We start from the raw sequence: 20,514 nt of genomic DNA on the forward strand, positions 1-20,514 counted from the left end.
AATAGCCCAAAGAAATCTAAAAAAGGCACGGATGCATTCCCGGTCTTAATGGGTTAATTTAGGAAATAAACAGCTAGAATATGGAGATAAGAGGTTTCTGGCCGACAGCAAACGATATCCCAGGTGAGTTCCTCAGTGATGTGGATGCCAAGCAATGTGAACCGGCTCACCCCTCTCTGCTGCAGTGGCTTCTGTGTGGACGGGGCTGTGCGCTCTGTGCCTGTGTCTTCCTGTAGTCCACCCAACCCGATCGCCAGAGGAAACGTTGTCATTGAACGTTTTTCAAATTCCGTGCATAGACAACTGGAAAACCCCAAAATCCGTGCATCTCCCCCATCGTGACTAAACCATTTCGGAGGCGTGCAGTCTCAAGGGAACTGTCGCCACGTAAGGGACCACCGAGTAGAGTGAGCTAAAGCGAGCGAGTTGCCGTCCCGAACGTTGCGACGTTCCCTTGAGCCTACTCAGCGCCGTTTGAGTTACGTACCGATAGGCACAGAATCGTACATTTTGTTGTGGGGACTGCTCTGCTTCCGGGTTTTTCCGGGTTGCAACTGGTTACGCCCACCGTGGGACTCGCCGTACATATGCACGGAATTTCGGGTTTTCTAGGCAACTATGCACAGAATGACGTGCACTGGGTCCGTGCAATGTATACTAAAAAGGCTGGAGATCAGGCTGGTCCACCATAAGCTCTTTGGTCTTGACCATCTCGAGAGCAAAGGTGGATTGATCCACCGAGTGCCGCGCTATGAGCTTGTAGATCTGCTATTTTTTGAAAACCCTAGAAAATGATTTGCAAACATATATATATATATATATATATATATATATATATATATATATATATATATATATATATATATATAAAATATTTATTAAAAAAAAAACTGGTCTCAGGTCTAAATGGGTTAATGTGGAAAAAAGTATTTCCCCTTATGGGTCCCCTTACGGGTCCCCAAATGGGTCCATTTGGTTCCATTTGTACACTCTCAGAGTTAACACGGAGGATTATATGTGTAGATTGGGGTCCAAGAGATAACCATCGCATCAATGGGGGGTCCATGTGGCCTAAATGAATGCATTCAAACTGGGGGTAAGAATCGCTGCATTACAAGTGCGTTTAGCAGGTCCCTCTCAACCACAACAGGGTCATCTAATGGCCCGATATGGGTCATTAGATTCCCCGTTAGCATTCCCGCTAGCTGAGTGTAGTTCACTTTGGTCTTTCCTCATTTAGAGGCCACGTTAGTGACGATACAAACCAAGCCTTTGTACTTCTCTAGGGCAGTGGTTCTCAAACTTTTGAAGCCGTGGACCCCCGAAAATAATCATATTTTAACTGGGGACCCCCCACCACCCCGACCCACAGCTTGAGAACCCCTGCTCTAGGGGCACTTTGTTGCCGTCCGTGTCCTTAGCAGAGAACTCATCGATGGACTTGGCATTCTGCCAGCCTCCTGCCTGCGCACACATTGCTCTGTCGAGTACGCTTATCCCCAACGCTCTTAAAACAAACATTGATGGCTTCAGTAGCTGCAGTATATAAGGACTGAAGGAGCAGTACTACCTGGAGGCCACCAGTCAACGAAGTCAGCACTATGTCATATTGGTAATAGGGCTGTGAATCATCTGCTATCTCACAATTCGATTCGATTCCAATTCTTGGGGTCACGATTCGTTTTTTTTTCAAAACAAACGATTCTCGATTCAAAAACGCTTTTTTCCAAACGATAGTCCATTCAAAATGATTCTCCATTCAAAACATAGGATTGCAGGATCTACTTCAGTCTGCTGGCATGAGAGCAGAGTACATTTACGTAGCTTTTATAATAATTATAAGGTTTTATCAACTAACACACAAAGGTAAATCCAAGATCCCCCCCCAAAAAATTAAAATAACAATTTGAAAATGAGAATCGATTCTGAATCGGCCAACCGTAGAATCGCGATTCGTCTCCTTAAATGGGCAAATAAGGGACACAGACAGACAGACAGACAGACGTCACACGACATCGGGGATCTATGGATATCTTTTGAGAGCCGCTGATCCCACCGAGTTCACACCGGGCACGGCAACCCCATCGGGGCAACTAATCTGTTGTAACCGCTGTTGTACCTGTTGTCAGAGTACTTAGTGCAGTACGGCATTGATTCTCAAAGTGGGGTCTGGGGACCCCCAGGGGTCCTTGAGGGGGTACCAGGGGGTCCCCAGCAAAATGTGTTAATATAGCGTCACAATCATTTTAACCACTTTAACCAACTTTGGCTATTCAAAAATAGCAGATCTACAAGCTCATAGCCGCACTATGAGCTTGTAGATCTGCTATTTTTTTTTAATCCCTGGCACAAAATATTTTTAAGATGGGGGATCCGCAGCCAAATACATATCATTTGGGGGTCCTTGACATGACAACATTTGAGAACCACTGCAGTACGGTACCCATTATCATAGTACTTGGAAGCCTACCCTTGGACCATCAATGTCAGAGATTTATTGGATTAATTTTGACGTTTGTGTATGTCTGACAGTCTTGTACAGTGTACGCCCCAAATAGCACTGCATTTCCTCGTGTAATGGCCATACTTCTCCATAAATGTACAAATTCAACATATTAAGAGCTTACCCTAAAGCCACGGATGTCACGGCCATAGCTGAGTGGTTAGTGAGCCCGCCTAGGGAGCCAGAGGCCTTGGTTGCCACAGGTACGATTCCAGGCCACGCCAGCATATGTGTCGATGAAATGAAATTTGTCCCTGAGCAAGACTCTTAACCCCTAATTGCTCACAGGCCCTCATTGGAAACAAGCCCGCAAGGACTTTCATGAACGTCCTGTTAAAATGAATTATCCTTATACCCGATTGTTCGGATGTCACTTGACCACACCCCATGCCCCACCATTTGTGTTCCGCGTTAGTCCGTATCGTTCAGTAAAGAGGTGCTTTATTCTGTTCATATGGCCTACAGACAACATTTTGACCAAACTCATCATAATTTAAAACTTCTGACAAAGACATAGTATACATGTCAGCATACTTTTTCCATTCTCAGACCATGAATGGGACCAGTCCCTCTCCAAACCTCATACTCAGAAACCACAGCAGTTTTTTTAATCCAAACTTTGTGTGCCTGGTTGCTTTTTCGTTGTTGTTGTTGTTGTTGTTGCTTTTTTCAAGACAAACTTTTACTGAAGCACAATGTTTTTGGGGAAGCTGACCTATTTCATATTTTCCGTCCTGTCGCAATCATTTTCCGTCCGTCCTGTGTTGCAATCAGCAGACATCAAACATAGGGAAATATATACAGTATGTATATATATCTTATGTATATAAAATGTATATATATAAAAAAAATCACACCCAGTGTGAAGTGGGCGGTGTGGTCACAGTGGTCATCACAGTGATGGAAGAAGTGATGGAAGAAGTGATGGAAGAAGTGATGGAAGAAACCATAACTTTAAAAAAACACATTTATGGGTTTTTTTTAAGTTATGGTCCTATTTATAGGGCTATGCACATGTGTCATGTTTCCCTAGCCAATCACAGTCCTGAATAGACTGTGATTGGCCAATCACGGTGCAGGGTTAGGGGGGTACATTTGTGGCCAATCACAGCGCAGGATTTGGTGTGCAAATATCCAAACCTCACATATAGGGGCGGTTTCACCGCCCAAAATTACATTTCAGTTTGGCTTCTTGAACAAAGCTTCCACAGGGCAGATATGACAAATAAGTGAAATATACAAATAAATAACTAACGTAAATATTTAATAACTCTATACTTTCAAAATGTTTTAAAAATAGTGGAAATAGCTGATCTAAGAGCTCACAGCACGTCACATTGCGCGTTGTAAGCCTGTAGATCTGCTATTTCCACAATTTGGATTATGTTTTTCTTTTGGTAAATGAATGCCCTACTTTATCATTCAAGAGTGTCGCAAAAAAAGTAGTGAAAATTGCCGTTCTATAAGCTCACAACGTGTCGCACAAGCTAGTTATAATGATAATAATAATACATTCAAAAACAACATTAAACAACATTTAAACAAATAACACAGACTTAATATGAAGAATAAATGTTTCTGTTTTCAGTCGTTTGCGACCCCACCTTCTAGTTCCTACAACCCCAACGGGAGTCCTGACCCCCTAGTTTGAGAACAGAAAAGGCACGCGCACACGCACGCACGCACGCACGCACACGCACACGCACACGCGCACGCACACGCACACACGCACACACGCACACACACACACACACACACACCGCATGCTGCTAATCAACTTTGACATTTAATTGATGATGCGATAATGGCGTTGTCCTTTCATTAGCGTTCATACTAAACTGTACTCACACATCCACTGTGCTAGTCAGTGTGTTTACTGTGTTGTGTACTCACACATCCACTGTGCTAGTCAGTGTGTTTACTGTGTTGTTACCATATGAATGTTGACATCAGTGTGGCCACCGTTTGGCACAGAGCCTGCGGTGTGCCACCTCACTCTGTGAACAGTGGTGGACAGTAACACATTTACTTGAGTACTGTAAGTAAGCAAGCCCTTCCGAGCAGTGGTGGAAAGTAACTAAGTACATTTACTTAAGTACTGTACTTAAGTGCAATTTTGAGGGATTTGTACTTTACTTGAGTATTTACAATTTCCAATACTTTTTACTTCTACTCCACTGCATCTCAGAGGCTAATATTGTACTTTTAGTACAGTACTTTCCACCACTGGTGTCTGCTAAAAAAGCCTGAACTGTAAAATTGTGATGGTTAAATAAGTTAATTGCCGTTCTCTCCCCCTTTGTTGTTTTGGCAGAGATCCGCAACCAGCTGGTGGAGCAGTTCCGTTGTCTGGAGCAGCAGTCAGAGTCCAGGCTCCAGCTGTTGCAGGACCTGCAGGAGTTCTTCCGCCGGAAGGCCGAGCTCCAGCTGGAGTACTCCAGAGGTCTGGACAAGCTGGCCGAGAGATACTCCGCCAAGATACGCACGTCCAGAGAGCACCAGCACTTCAAGTGAGTGAAGTGTGCACACACTGCTGCCATGCACCACTTGACTCCTCTGCTAGAAACCCCCCCCCCCGTCTGTCCGTCCGTCCGTCCGTGATCTATGGTCTACTGGGGCAGTGGTTCTCAACCTTTTCAGGCCGCGACCCCCCCCCCCCCCCAAAAAATATCATATTTGAACTGATGAGCACTTGTAATTGTATGAGTTGAGGCATTACATTTGGTTTGACTCGGTTCTGCAGACTCGGTTCTGCAGATGAATATTGCGAGGCGTTGTGAGCTTGTAGATCGGCTACATTTTTGCCTCTTTCTTATTATATTTGACAATTTGGTCATTGTCTGACCAGTTTTTATTGTAGAGTTTGTTGATTACTTCTGATGCAGTAACGTCGTCTATCGTCATCGTCTACCGTCCCCTTGCCAGCAAAAACGGCGATTTTACTGTACCTTTGAAAAATCATGGAATATTCTCCGTGACCGCCGTCCTCACGGAGATCGGCTCATTGCACGCACGGGGGTCCGATAGAATCGGGAGGGGGGGAATGTGTCCTGTCGCGATCCTCCATTCCAGAGCTATGGCCGTTTGAATGTGGCTTGTTTTTTGCTGTGATCACGTGATTTCTGGGTGTACTCTTCTTCGGTGGTGCTTGGATCATTCATTGGCTGAGCAGGTCGACTAGTCGTCATAAGTCGACCTTGGCAGTGTGGGCGTTTGGACGATGTTTTGTCAGAAGTCGTTCCTTGCAGTGAATGAGTTACGGTACGGGTCCTTACATTGTCACTTCACTGTCATCTGGTGAAGTGACCCCCCCCCCCCCCCAAAATCATGTGGACAACCCCCTGTGGGTCCCCGACCCACAGCTTGAAAACAAATCTGGCATCTATAGTGCTTATGTTGAGTCGTACCGTCTATCTCAAGATCAAGAAAGAGAGGGAGAGAGAGAGATATGATGTAAAAGCTATATGTAAGGCAGTGTCAGTGCCTGGTCTGTGAGATCCCAGAAGCATCATGACTCACTGGTGGTGGAGATGAGGTCAAGGAAGCACTCCCTTAGGGAACGTAGAGTTCTCCTGACCCCTGAAGTAGAGAGCTGGAGGACCCTCGGCCTTTCTCTGCTATAACAAGCTCTGCACCAAACACTGTGGCTGCAGGGTGGCTAAACAACACTGGTTACACGCTGAATCACTTCACTGGTAACACACAGAAAGAGAGAGATGTGAGAGTCAGAGGGAGAGAGAGAGAGAGGGAGAGAGAGAGAAAGGAAAAAGAAAGGAACCAGTGGTGTAAAGTAACTAAGTACATTTACTCAAGTACTGTACTTAAGTACAATTTTGAGGTACTTTTAGTATTTCCAACCGTCTATACTTTTACTTCACTACAATTATTTGAAAACTTTAGTTACTTTGCAGATATAAATTATTACATTATAAAACATACATTAACCCCTTTAGCCCTATGTTATACCTAGGCTATTTGAGAATAGCCGATCTACAAGCTCACAACGCGTCGCATCGCGACGCGTTGTGAGCTTGTAGATCGGCTATTTTCAAACATTTGATTACTTTTACTTTTGGTACTCTAAGTACATTTTGATACCAATACTTTTGTACTTTTACTCAAGCAAATTTTGAATTCCGGACTTAACGTAACATAGTACTTCTACATTGCAGTATTGATACCTTTTACTCGAGTAAAACATTCGAGTACTTTTTTCCACCACTGAAAGGATCAAGCAGAGATGGATGACCTGAAGTGGAATGGAGGACGCGGGGCCCAGAAATGTGGTGGCCTCGGGCTGCAGAGTGTCGCTCCCAACTAGGTCACACTCTTTACCCAGCCTCCCCCTGTATGTGACTGTCATCTCATCTTATACAACCTCACGCCATAGGCTGCCAGCCAATTATCCACATTCACTCAATGGGCAACGGCACAGCATTCTAATAGATGCTATGTATGTCATTGGTCCTCGAACCTTTTTAATTCGAAGGACCCCCACATTGATACACATTAGGCCACAGACATACCATTTGCTATCTCTGTGACTCCAATCTAAATACTCATTGTTAATTGAACTCTGAGAGTGTACAAATGGAACCAAATGGACCCCTACGTTTTGGACCCCAAGATTTCGCAAATCGGTACCATCTGGGTAGGCAAATTATAGTTGTGTTGTTTTTATGTATTTCCTATACATCTTTGGATTATGTTTTTATGGGATAGACCTGGTAGCATATTAGTGTTTTCACCTCTTAAAGTAATGAACTGCTGTCATTCAAAAACGGGAAAGTGCCTTCCCTGGGAATCATATTTATTTCATTATATCCTCTCCCTGGGGTGTGTCTGCACTACAGTGGCCACCCATAGATACTTAATAATTAGCTCCTATGTCATGTTTGAAGTCATTTGTCTAATGCACAGTGGTATTTAAGCCGCCATTGATTTCACGTTTAAATCACTGCGACGTATTTTCCAATTAAGGATACTTTTCCACAAAGGCAACACTTTCTATGCATTTCATATAATGCATTATAAACATGCGTATAATGCATTAAACTGTAATCTGCTTACAACACTGTGCATTTATATAAACCCACACACCCCTCCCAGGACCAACGATGCCACGAAAAGCAAGGGCCAGACACCATGCATACCTGTGCAAAGTTACACCACTGTGTAAGGACAGCCTAAATCATGCCCTTATAAGCTTATCTGCAATGCTAGACCATACGTTAACGTTCCTCTCGCTTGCTCCATGTAATCTTGCCGTTGACAGTTCTAGATATACTAAGGTATGAGGAGGTTTCCACCTCGTAGCCACCATCTTCTTTCCTGCTGTGAATCCTACTGCTGCTATGTTGTACTTGCTGCCTTCTAGATCACATTAGCTACTGAAGAAAAAGGAAATGTCCACCACACACGATGGGTTGCTCTCCTGTCTTTCCTTTAAGCCATTTAGACCTGGAAAGAATCGGTGTCAATTTATTTTTCTTTGGCCATTAAAAAATAGCAGATCTACAAGCTCATAGCGCGGCACCGATTTTAAAAAATTGTGGAAAATGTGTGCAAATCTTGAATATATATATAATATATATATATATATATATATATATATATATATATATATATATATATATATATATTTTTTTTTTTAAAGCAAATATTTGTAACTCAAATCTTTGCTTCTGGAGATTCTACTAAATCCTAACAGTTTTCTGAAAAAACTTATGTTGCTATAATATCAGTGGTTCTCAAACTTTTTGTCCACGGACCCCCATCTCAAAATTGTTCCAGGGACCCCCCAGAAGCAAAGATTTTAGTTACAAATGTTCGCTTAAAAAATATATATATTCAAAGATTTGCACAAATGTTCACGTTTTTTCAAAAATAGCAGATCTACAAGCTCGTAGAGCGGCACTCAGTGCCGCGCTACGACTTTGTAGATCTGCTATTTTTGAATAGCCAAAGAAATCTTAAAATGACACAGATGCGTTCCCGGTCTTAATGGGTTAATATCTTAACCAAACAACAACGTTTTCGCCCCATGCAGGGCTTCATCAAGTTCACTCTCGACCCCTCCACAAACATGAGACTCACAGAGGTCCCTCAACCCTGCATCATTTCCCTAGAATGGAAAGTAGATGGCAAACGGTGTGGAACTCCCCCATCCCGATGACAGTGTTTTTTTTTACTTGCCCATAGTTCCACACAATGTCACTGTGCATTTGGAACATACATGTATGAATACAAAAAATATTTCTGTTTGCCTTTTAGGCTTCGTAATCAAAAAAAATCACAGGGCAGATATGACAAATGATTAAATATAAGAAATTATTGACATATTTAATAATTACACATGTAAAAATAGCAGAAATGAAAAAGCAGAAGCTTGTAGATCTGCTATTTCTGCTTTTTTTTGTATTTGAAAATGTATGAACATTTTTCAACATGGAAACGATTATGACGATTATGCAAAAATAAGTGCGATCAGACGATTATGTCATTAATAAGTGTGACAGGCCTAATGCAGATTCAAACACATGGCTTTTATTACCAATACATGTTTTTAGTTGCCTTAGATTCAAGATTAAATATGATATTGGAAGTGTATGTGCTTTTTGGAAAACATGAATACGCTCATAGGGGGAAATAACAAAATGTCCAATAAATGTGAAAAGCTACTCCTGTGGAAAGGCTATGATATTAATTTACTTGTATTGACCCTATGAGAAATGTAATATAGGTGAGGTTTTGCCCGCTCAAATGGTACCGATACCTGGTCTGGCCCATGGACTAAGAGTATAAAAGGTTATGGATAAGAGCCTAAGCTGTCCATTGTGTCAGTCTTGTTTTAGTTTTATTGTACACGGTTTAGTCGGAGTTGACCGACATCTTTGTGTAAAGCACCGGGTCCATTTTGTTTCCATTTGCACACTCTCAGAGTTAAATAAAGACTGTGGATTTTACAGTATAGATCAGTGGTTCTCAACTAGTGCTCAGGGGACCACCACTGGTCCTTGAGGGGGTTCCAGGTGGTCCCCAGCTAAACGATGGAGAGTTGGTAACCAAATGGACCCTTATAGATCTTTAACTCTTGAGAGAGTAAAATGTAACCAAATGGACCCTTACGGGTCCATTTGGTTTCATTTTACGCTCTCAAGAGTTAAATTATTGTCACACATCTGCATTACTTAATTTACAAGAAGTCTACACAATTAGAGAATGTAGAAGAATTGTTATATTTGACAAAATCGTATCCAACGATAACAAAATATTTTAAGTCTTGGGTCTGAGTGTCTAAATCTCATCAAATGGTGGTTCCGTGGCTCAAATGCTGAATAAATAATGGATCTTGATATGAAAAGGGTTGAAAACCCCTGCTACAGATTGATGTATAGATAGAGAAAAAAAAGCATCCGGGGGTCCGTAGCCTGATGCATATCAAACCGGGGGGGGGTCCTTGAAATGAAAACGGGACTGAGACTGACTGGTGTAAAAGACATTTTGTGAAGCCGATAGGCATGTTGATGATGTTGCTGTGTGCGGAGCGGCCCTGCAGTGTGTTCTGACATTCAGCTCATGTTCTTTAAGAAGCCGTTTGATGCCCCGTAGCTTGTAAGGGGAATCGGGGATGTGACCGGAAAACGCTAAAAGGTAGTACAGTATGAGTATACCATTAGAGGTGAAAGATGGATAATGTCACGGGGAAATGAAAAAAGAAAAGAAAAAAAAAGCAATTGCCTCAAAACAGCATTTTTCCCTAAGTTTAACCCATTCAAACCGTGAACGCTTCTTGTGTAACCACTTAAAACCGTTATGTTATGCTTTTTGGCCTTAAAAAATAGCAGATCTACAAGCTCGTAGCGCAGCACCGAGTGCCGCTCTACGAGCTTTTGAAAAATCGTGAACATTTAGTGCAAATCTTTGAATTTATATTTTTAAAACGTTTTTTTTTTACTCTTAAAACTAATCTTTGCTTCTGGGGGGTCCCCGGAACAAAATATTTTGAGACGGGGCTCCGCGGCCAAATACATAATAGTTTTGGGGGTCCTTGACATGAAAACGTTTGAAAACCACTGATATATATTAGCCTGACACTCTCAGTGCAGCCGTTTTCTGAGATGGGGGCGTGGCCAAAGTGGGACTCTTTGGCGATTGGTTCATAGTCATACTGGATTATCCCCATCCCGATTGGGCCGGGTAGATTTTCACCCGAGAAAATCCTGCCTTTGACAGCGTCACCAGACCCTGAATGCGAGGCTATCGATTCAGGGGCTGGAGCCAGGCTAGATATATATATATAGCAACATAAGTTTTTTCAAAATTGGCCAAATTTTGACTTCTGGGGGTCCCTGGAACAAAATATTTTGAGGTGGGGGTCTGCGGCCAAATACATATCCTTTTGGGGGTCCTTGACATGAAAAAAGTTTGAGAACCACTGCCTTAGTAAACATTGTCATAAATGCTCAAGAAAGGCACGGGAGCGCAAAGCACCAACAAGCTGGCCAGATGTACTCTATGGAGAACCGGGATGACTGGAAGAGACGGAGGAGGGCTCGTCTGAGGACGACCCAGAGAGAATACTTAATGCATTCGTTCAGTCGCTAGTTTAAAATCTTTAAAGCGTTTTTTATAAATGATATATTATAAATGAATATTAAAATGTATGATAAAGTAGGGTATATGCTTTTAGGTCTCTCTCTGCCCTTACTCCCAGCATTCTTTTCCGGTTGCTTTTCGGGACCGGAAATTCCAAGATGGCGGATTTGAATTCACCGAAAGAGTGGCGTGACGGCTCCCTTCGTCTATACATATTTTTTTCAGTCTACGGTTTAACCACATGAACCCAATAGCGTCCGTATTCTGACCATAATATGATGATTTGGCAAAAATAGGTAAACATTCTGCAAAAAATGACGATCTACAAGCTCAAGGCACATTGTGTTGCAATGCTGTTACGACCCCCTTTGTCCATAGGGCAAAGGATCATAACATAATTAACCCATTAAGACCGGGAACACTAATGTTTCATTTTAGATTGTATCCATATACTTTGGCTATTCAAAAATAGCAGATATACAAGCTCATAGCGCGCACTGAGTGCCACACTATGAGCTTGTATCTGGGTATTTTTGAAAAAATGGAAATTAAATTTTTGCATGTATATGTTTTTTTTAAGCGAAATTTTATTTTTTTATATTCATTCACAGAAATAATTATTTTACAGGAAACTAAAGTTTGCTTTTGTCGGGGGGAAAGGAGGGGCCGAGACTCACATCGTGATGTTGTTCCTCCAAGTCAGTCATGTCCAAGACTGAGCTTTATAGGGAGGGAGGCAGCGACCAGCCGACCCGCAGCAGCGCCGTTGCCATGGTTACGGGGGGGACGCGACCAATCCGCCGGGCAATACTAACATAAGATATCCAACACAAAATGATATAAAATAAACAAATAGAAAAACCATACCAACTATAAAACTAGTAACTTAATATACAAAACAAATACGGCTTGCCATAACAGACAAGAGAGTCGAACCCCAGTCTCCAGCTTGACAGGCTGGGATACTAACGAGGACAGACATAACTGTCTCAAACTTGAGCCAGAAAAGTGCTAAAAACAAAACAAAACAAAACAGCAAAAGCCATAATAATGTCTGGTTGCTAGGTAGATCTGTAAACGACAGTGAATGAGCTCAGGTCTTTATCGTGGCGTCATCGTGGCACACGCTCTTTCACTTGACCTGGCTTTGTCAGTCATGCGTGGCAAAACACGCTGCGTTTGGTTCAGAGAGCGCCAGTGTGCGCTCTACCTTCAACCAGTCTACAGTATAGTACAGTTACAGTTACAGTACAGTTACAGTACAGTCACTGGGACGAGGAGAAAATGGAGCATCCCCTCGTGGGGGAGGGGGGGGGGGGGTGTGGGGGGAGACCCCTGCGTGCATGTGAAACATTCAGAGGGTGATTTCTCTCTCTCTCTCTCTCTCTCTCTCTCTCTCTCTCTCTCTCTCTCTACACGCACTACTGGCCCACTTTCTCGTCACCGTTGTATCTGTCTGCAGTGGTGGAAAGTAACTAATTACATTTACTTAAGTACTTGTACTTAAGTACAATGTTGAGGTATTTTTTACTTTATACTGGAGTATTTCCAATACTTTTGACTTCTACTCCACTACATCTCAGATGAAAATATTGTAATTTTACAATTATTTGACAGCTTTAGTTACTAGTTACTTTGCAGATTTTTATTATTATTACAAAACATACATTAACCACTTCAGCCCTGTATATATATTTTTGGCCTTTTGAAAATAGCCGATCTACAAGCTCACATTGTGAGCTTGTAGATCGGCTATTTTCAAAAGATTTGTATACATGTTTTACTTGAAATGGGACATTCTGCACAATGTGTACTTTTACTTTTGGTACTTTACGTATTTTGATGCCAATACTTTTGTACTTTTACTCAAGTAAATTCTGAATACCAGACTTAAGGTCCTTACACACCGGGGCGATTTTTTTCATGCGAATATTACGTTTTTTAAAAAAACCTTATAAAGTCAATGCAAGCTTCCACACCAGTTTCGCGGAGCGAAAAAAGCGTCTTTTAATTATTCGGAACGAGTCCGAATTTTGCGTATATTCGCATATTCGCCGGTGTGTAACCACCTTTATACTTGTAACAGAGTTAGTTATTTCTACATTGGGGTATTGATACTTTTACTCAAGTAAAACGTTTGAGTACTTTTTCCACCACTGTCTGTCTGTGGTATTCGCTACACTGGGCAACTTCTCCATCCTTAGGCTTGGTTCAGACTCCAGGCAAATTAGGGCTGGACTATCACTGTCACTGTCGGGGCAGAAACCTCTTATCTCCATATTGTAACTTTTCATGTTTTTTTTTCATAAATTACTGCCCTACTTGATCATACTACAGCGTCACACAAAAGCATCAAAAGTAGCAGATCTGCAAGCTCTGACCCTCGACCTTGTAGATCTGCTACTTTTGCTGTTTTTCAATTTGAATCCTGAAAAGTAACATTTTTGGACATAATGAGGTTTCCACCCGACAGAGACAAATTGTTTTCTTAGCCGTTATTCTAGGAATAACTTTTTTGATTATTTATAAATTTACTATTATTATTATATATATACATGTTTTTCAATCAATCAATTAACCACGTAGGCCCTATTGTATACTATTCTATGCTGTGCGAAACGGTGTCGTGCTCAAATATTGCAAATAGCAGATCTACATCTACAAGCTCACAACACGTCACCTTTTGATTTCTTGTTTTTTTCGCCTATAGGGATTGATCATCAATCAATTACTTTATTATTCAAATTGGCTTGTGGGTGGCCGAAGGGTGGGTGGACGTCACCAACGTAACATCCAGATTTGATTGGCCAACACATGTCGTGCAAAGCGTCCTGAACATCTAGTTTTATTAGATTATCGAACAAAATTAATCAATCAAATCGATTAGTTCAATTAACCGTTGCACCCCTATTATCTAAAATATAATAAATTACAGCTCATCTTCAATGGTTGCCCCTAAGTAAACAATACAACATAAAGAACATGGATTATATCTCATGATACGCAGTCAGTCCTTGTCTTGAATATTAAACAGCAGTCTTACTGTGACTTTGTAGCCTTAGGTTGCCACATGCCCGGGAAATAGCAGATCTACAAGCTCACCACCGTGCTTTTATGTTTGAAAATGTCTGCCTGTAACGACATGCCCAAAATAGCTCCTCCAGGTTGAAATGCGGTTAAAAACATGAATAATTCAATAAGGAGAGATTGACTCTTTGTTCTCTGTGCTCTTGAAGACCGTATGATGTCCTGAAGTTCTTTTCAGGACATCTGACTGAACGTTGCATTGAGGTCAGGCTGTCATTACTGTTCATTTGGGTTCCTAATGCGCTGCAAATGAACCACTTAACCCATTAAGACCTGAGGCATTCTACAAAACGCCTTCTAAATCACCACTCAAACTTTTTTGTGCCAAGGACCCCCAAAATGAGATGTATTTGGCCACGCCGCCCCCCCCCCCCCCACCCAATGTTTTCCGCCAGTGAATCCCAGAAGAGAAGATTTGTGTTTTTAAAATATTTATCAAAATATTTCAAGTTTTCCGAGATTTTTTCAAGATATTTCAAAGATTTGTGTTGTGAGCTCGTAGATCTGCTATTTTTGAATAGCCAACGCTATACAATCTGAAATGACATACAGTAGATGCTTTCCTGGTTTTTAATGGGTTAAACCCTCTTAGACTTAGTAAACTGGACCTGAGTTGTCTCTGTACTTGGGCCACAATTTTTTCTGTCGACACCAAATCTCTTTGCCAAAAAAAATAGCCGATCTACAAGCTCAAAACAAAAGCGTCGTGACACGTTGTGAACTAGTAGAGAGTTCCATAGCAGACAGAGATGCTTATCAGTGGGAGAGCTGCTTATCAGAGTGTTGCACTTCCTCTTCCAATGGAGGAGGAAGTGATCAGTGCTCAATGTCTTCTTCTCATCTTCACTGCTTTGCCTGCATCATGCTGTCTGCTGTTGAGTTCTCAAGGACAGGTGCTCATTGTAGTAAAGGTACCCGTATTCAAAATGTACTTGAGTAAAAGTATAAAAGTATTGGCGTGAATGGCGTCAAATAGCCAAAGTATATATAGGTCTGAAGTGGTTAATGTATGTTGTTTTAATAATAATCAGTACAATATTTTCTTCTGAGAGAGTGGAGCAGAGAGAGAGTAAAAAAAAAGAGAGTAAAAGCATTGAAAATGGGAAATACTCCAGTAAAGTAAAAATACCTCACAATTGTACTTAAGTACAGTACTTGAGTACATGTACTTAGTTACTTTCCACCACTGCCTGCACATACGTCATGTCCTAGTATGAGCGACTAGGGGAAGGGGATCAACGTCATGTGATTCCCTTGTTTGACCCGGCAAAAACCACAAATGTGTCTCAAAGAATATGATTATCGTCAGAATCGCGGAAAAGTTTAGAATATTTGGAGGTCCCGTTTTCATGTTTCACAAGATAGGTGGTTGTTGCAAGTACCTACACTACAATACTTCATCATATGTTGCGCTTTGACGAAATAAACCCACACAATGTAACAATTGTGTGCGTTCCCTAATGCAGTTCCAATGGTGAAAGCTGTGTTGTTTCACCCGCTGAAGGAATGGCGGATTCGGCCACGCCCTGAAATACCTGTATGTGTGTCTCTACTTGGTTGTGTGTCGGTGTCGGGTGTCAAATAGGCAGCTCACAAAGCGTCACAGTGTGGCGTGGTGTGTGAACCTATAGATCTACTATTTGTCATACGATGAAGAATATAAGGCTTGTGATATGCTTTGTAAGTAACGTGTTCCTAGTAGCGTGTTCCTTCCACGCGCTACGTCCAACCGGGGAAATCCCCCCCCCCCCCTGTCAGGTGATAAGCAGCGGCCTGCTCACTCCTCATGCATTGAAGGAAGCATGAGCTCAGTTCGGGGCTCTCCCCAGGCTGGCAGAGGGAGCTTAGACATTGACACTGGGTGAAAAAAGGGGTTGCAAATTCGTGGGATGAAAATGTAGATACAAAAAAAAAAAAAAACATTTCTTTGAACACAAACACATCACTTACACCACCTTTAAAGTGCAATGACACTTTAGTAGTGGTTTGGGTATAGGTTATAGTGTATAGTGTATTTACCTCGTCATGATGTAACTAATCCAACTGGTGAGATATCTTGTTCTCCATTGATTAGAAATTAATAATCCCAAAATAGCCTGCTCATTGACATTTCACAGTGAAACCGCTCTCAACGTCACACCTTTAGCACATAAACAAACACAAACACAGCTGATTCTGACAATATATAATGTCACAAAACCCAGTACAGCTTCTTCTGTTGTTTTTTTCCCGTCCAAAAGTGGAGAAGGTGAAAATGGCAGCAGACGGCCCAGGTCCAAATCCCTCTATGATTCAGTGGTTCTCAACCTGTGGTCCCGGGTCAAATCCGATGACCTCGGAACGGTCGCCACCAGGTATTCCTAAACGTATAACCTCAGTAAAACTATGGCTAAACCTAACCTTATTCCTAAACATACTATGCCTAAACCTAACCTTATTCCTAAATGTATAACCTCAGTAAAACTATGCCTAAACCTAACCTTATTCCTAAACATAACCTCAGTAAAACTATGCCTAAACATAACCTTATTCCTAAACGTAACCTCAGTAAAACTATGCCTAAACATAACCTTATTCCTAAACGTAACCTCAGTAAAACTATGCCTAAACATAACCTTATTCCTAAACGTAACCTCAGTAAAACTATGCCTAAACATAACCTTATTCCTAAACGTAACCTCAGTAAAACTATGCCTAAACATAACCTTATTCCTAAACGTAACCTCAGTAAAACTATGCCTAAACATAACCTTATTCCTAAATGTATAACCTCAGTAAAACTATGCCTAAACATAACCTTATTCCTAAACGTAACCTCAGTAAAACTATGGCTAAACCTAACCTTATTCCTAAACGTAACCTCAGTAAAACTATGCCTAAACCTAACCTTATTCCTAAACGTAACCTCAGTAAAACTATGCCTAAACCTAACCTTATTCCTAAACGTAACCTCAGTAAAACTATGCCTAAACATAACCTTATTCCTAAACGTAACCTCAGTAAATTATGTCTAAACATAACCTTATTCCTAAACGTAACCTCGGTAAAACTATGCCTAAACCTTAAACGTATTCCTAACCTTATCCTCAGTAAAACAAATACAAGAATACAAGAACCGATAATATAACATAAATTTAACAAATAGAATAATCCTTGCTGTCCGGCAGAAACCAGCTAACTCCATTTATCCGCTTTTGCATTTTTTCAACACCCTTTACGTCTGTGTGTTGATTAAAACAATATTGAACCAATGAAAAGTATTAAAAACTTCTGACAAAACCAGCTAACTCCATTGGATCCTCAAACTTTCTGCTAAACCAGCCAACTCCTCCAAAGGGGGGTGGAGTTAGCTGGTTTTGCTGACTCCAGGCTCCACCCCCTTTTGACCTCCAACCTCATTGTGAGCTTGGAGGTCCATTCAGCTGTTCTTATCAATGATGAACAAAACTTCCTAACTCCTAGTTTTTTTTCCTGAAAAATGAACATTTTGGAGAGATAATGTAGTCAGTGGCCAAATGGGTGAGCCAGTGCTCTAATTCATCACCTAATAACACAGGAGTCTGCAAGACAACAGCATTTTTTTGTTTTGAACTCAGACAAAATGGCCAGAAGTGGGAAAACATGTAGAATGGTTTTGGATCATATAATGCCGTAACAGACGAACGCACAACCAAACCACAGAGTAATTGGCCGAGCTGCTATAATCGTCTGTACAATCACATAAGCAATTTGGTGTGAGGATGATTAAGCTCATGTGCTACCCTAACAGCAGAGTGTGTGTGTGTGTGTGTGTGTGTGTGTGTGTGTGTGTGTGTGTGTGTGTGTGTGTGTGTGTGTGTGTGTGTGTGTGTGTGTGTGTGTGTGTGTGCCAGATGTCCCCACAAGTATAGTAGAATTTGAGAAATTGACCATTTTCCTGGTCCTCAGGGGAGTAAGGATTACACTTAGGAAAAGGTTGAAATAGCAGATCTACAAGCACACGACGCGTCACAATGTGATGCATGGGTAAGCTTGTCAATCTGCTATTTTCGGCGTTATTACCTACCTACCTACCTTACCCCATTCAATCCAGGAACGCATGTCATTTTAGGTTTCTTTGGCTATTCAAAAATAGCAGATATACAAGCTCATGAGCTTGTAGATCTACTATTTTTGAAAATGTATGCAAATATTTGAATACTGTAAAGCGAACACTTGTAACTCTAATCTTTGCTTCTGGGGGTCCCTGGAACAAAACATTTTAAGATGAGGGTCTGTGGCCAAATACAAATGTTTTATAAATCCTAATCCTGTTGCTATTGCAGTGGTGCTCCAACTTTTCCATGTCAAGGACCCCCAAAATGTATTTGGCTGCGGACCCCCATCTCAAAATATGTTGTTCCAGGGACCCCCCCAGAAGCACAGATTGGAGTTTGCTTCAAAACATATGTGCAGATTTACAAGCTCATGAGCTTGTAAATCTGCTATTTTTTAATAGCCAAATAAATCTTAAAATGACACGGATGTCTTCCCGATCTTAATGGACAAAAATTGCAAAAAGAATCGTATACAAACTACGTTCATGAAATTACTGTCCTAAAATGTTTGTCCTCGCAAGGATAGTAATGCAAACACACACGTGCGCGTGTGTGTGTCCTATCTAATTGCCCCATTTTCACGATTCCTATGCAACATTAGCACGGTGACCTCAGGCATGTGATCTCTGACCCCTGGGACTGAATGGAGCTCAGTGGTCTGGTGGTCAGAGGGTCCGTCCTGAGGCTGGGGAGGTCAGGGTTCAGCCCACTGACATATAAGAGAGTGTCCAACGTTCACATCATTTGAACCCATTAAGACCGGGAACGCATCTGTGTCATTTTAAGATTTCTTTGGCTCTTCAAAAATAGCAGATCTACAAGCTCATACATAGCGTGGCACCAAGCTCATAGCGCGGCACTATGGGCTTGTAGATCTGCTATTTAAAAAATGTGTGCAAATCTTTAATGTATATGTTTTAAAGCGAACCTTTTTAACTCTGATCTGTGCTTCTGGGGGTCCCTGGAACAACATCTTTTGAGATGGGGGTCCGCGGCAAAATACATATCATTTTGGGGGTCCTTGACATGGAAAAAGTTTGAACACCACTGATATAGCAACCAAACAACCAAAATGATATGTACAGTATTTGTCCGCAGACCTCCATCTCAAAATATTTTGTTCCAGGGACCCCCCAGAAGCAAAGATTTGAGTTAAAATGTTTGCGGCACTTGTGCCGCGCTATGAGCTTGTAGATCTGCTATTTTTGAATGCCCAAAGAAATCCAAAATGACACAGATGCGTGCCCGGATTGGATGGGGTTAAAAGTTGTGAATGAAATGGAATATTCACACATTCTTGTCCTCTGACTCTTCCCAGAAAGGAGCAGAACTTGCTGTCGACGGTGAACTGCTGGTATCTGGTCCTGAACCAGACGCGCCGCGAGAGCCGGGACCACGCCACGCTCAGCGACATCTACAACAACAACGTCATTGTCCGCCTGGCGCACGTGGGCGAGGATGTCATCAGACTCTTTAAAAAGGTTACTATTCAAGTTCCAAGTGGACGCCAACATTTAACCACTTAAACCCCATCTGGGTGACCGGAGTCTCTCAGGGCTCTGTACTATTGTATTTTACCGTTTTCTGTTATTGTGGGGAAAGCTTTCGCTTGACAAGCTTGTCGATCGGCTATTTTCTGCGAAAGCTTTCCCCACATTACAGATTTTTTTTAGCTATAACCATTATTTTATACTTTGGGCTTTTCAAAAATAGCATATCTACAAGCTCTGAGCTTGTAGATCTGCAAAAAAGAAATATCGTGAAAATGTGTGCAAATCTTTGAATATGTTTTTAAAGCATCTTTAACTAAAATCAGTGGTTCTCAAACTTTTTTCATGTCAAGGACCACCCAAAATGATATAGTTATTTGTCCATGGACCCCCCCATCTCAAAATATTTAGTACCAGGGACCCCCAGATGCAAAGATTTGAGTAAAAAATTTAGATATATTCAAAGATTTGCACACATTTTCACACATTTCTTTTTTCAAAAATAGCAGATCTACAAGCTCATAGCGCGGCACTCGCGCTATGAGCTTGTATATCTGCTATTTTTGAATAGCCAAAGAAATCTTAAAATGACACAGATGCGTTCCCGGTCTAAATGGATTAAGTGTCAACTGTCATTTGGGTTTTCAATGACCAATAACCACAAAATATCACCGGCTTAAATAGTAATAACTGTAGCATGTTGTTTTATGCAGTGGTGGAAAGTAAGTAAGTACATTTACTCAATTAACTGTAATTATTG

The 20,514-nt window shown here is 41.5% G+C and overlaps 1 protein-coding gene across 6 annotated transcripts in view; it reads left to right on the plus strand.

Annotated features, from left to right (window-relative positions):
* Nucleotides 1–20,514, plus strand: part of LOC308082646 (SLIT-ROBO Rho GTPase-activating protein 3-like) — a 112,332-nt gene that overhangs the window by 23,903 nt on the left and 67,915 nt on the right. For 3 of the 6 annotated variants that reach the window (XM_080424527.1, XM_080424528.1, XM_080424529.1), the window contains exons 2-4: nucleotides 4,818–5,013; nucleotides 16,429–16,542; nucleotides 19,583–19,745. In XM_080424527.1, coding sequence (XP_080280653.1) covers nucleotides 4,818–5,013; nucleotides 16,429–16,542; nucleotides 19,583–19,745 — 473 coding nt within the window. The remainder of the gene's footprint in view (nucleotides 1–4,817; nucleotides 5,014–16,428; nucleotides 16,543–19,582; nucleotides 19,746–20,514) is intronic. The other 3 variants (XM_080424530.1, XM_080424531.1, XM_080424532.1) reach the window with 1 other exon arrangement.

Source organism: Gymnoscopelus braueri, assembly GCF_963280865.1.
Source record: "Gymnoscopelus braueri genome assembly, chromosome: 3".
NCBI lineage: Eukaryota > Metazoa > Chordata > Actinopteri > Myctophiformes > Myctophidae > Gymnoscopelus > Gymnoscopelus braueri.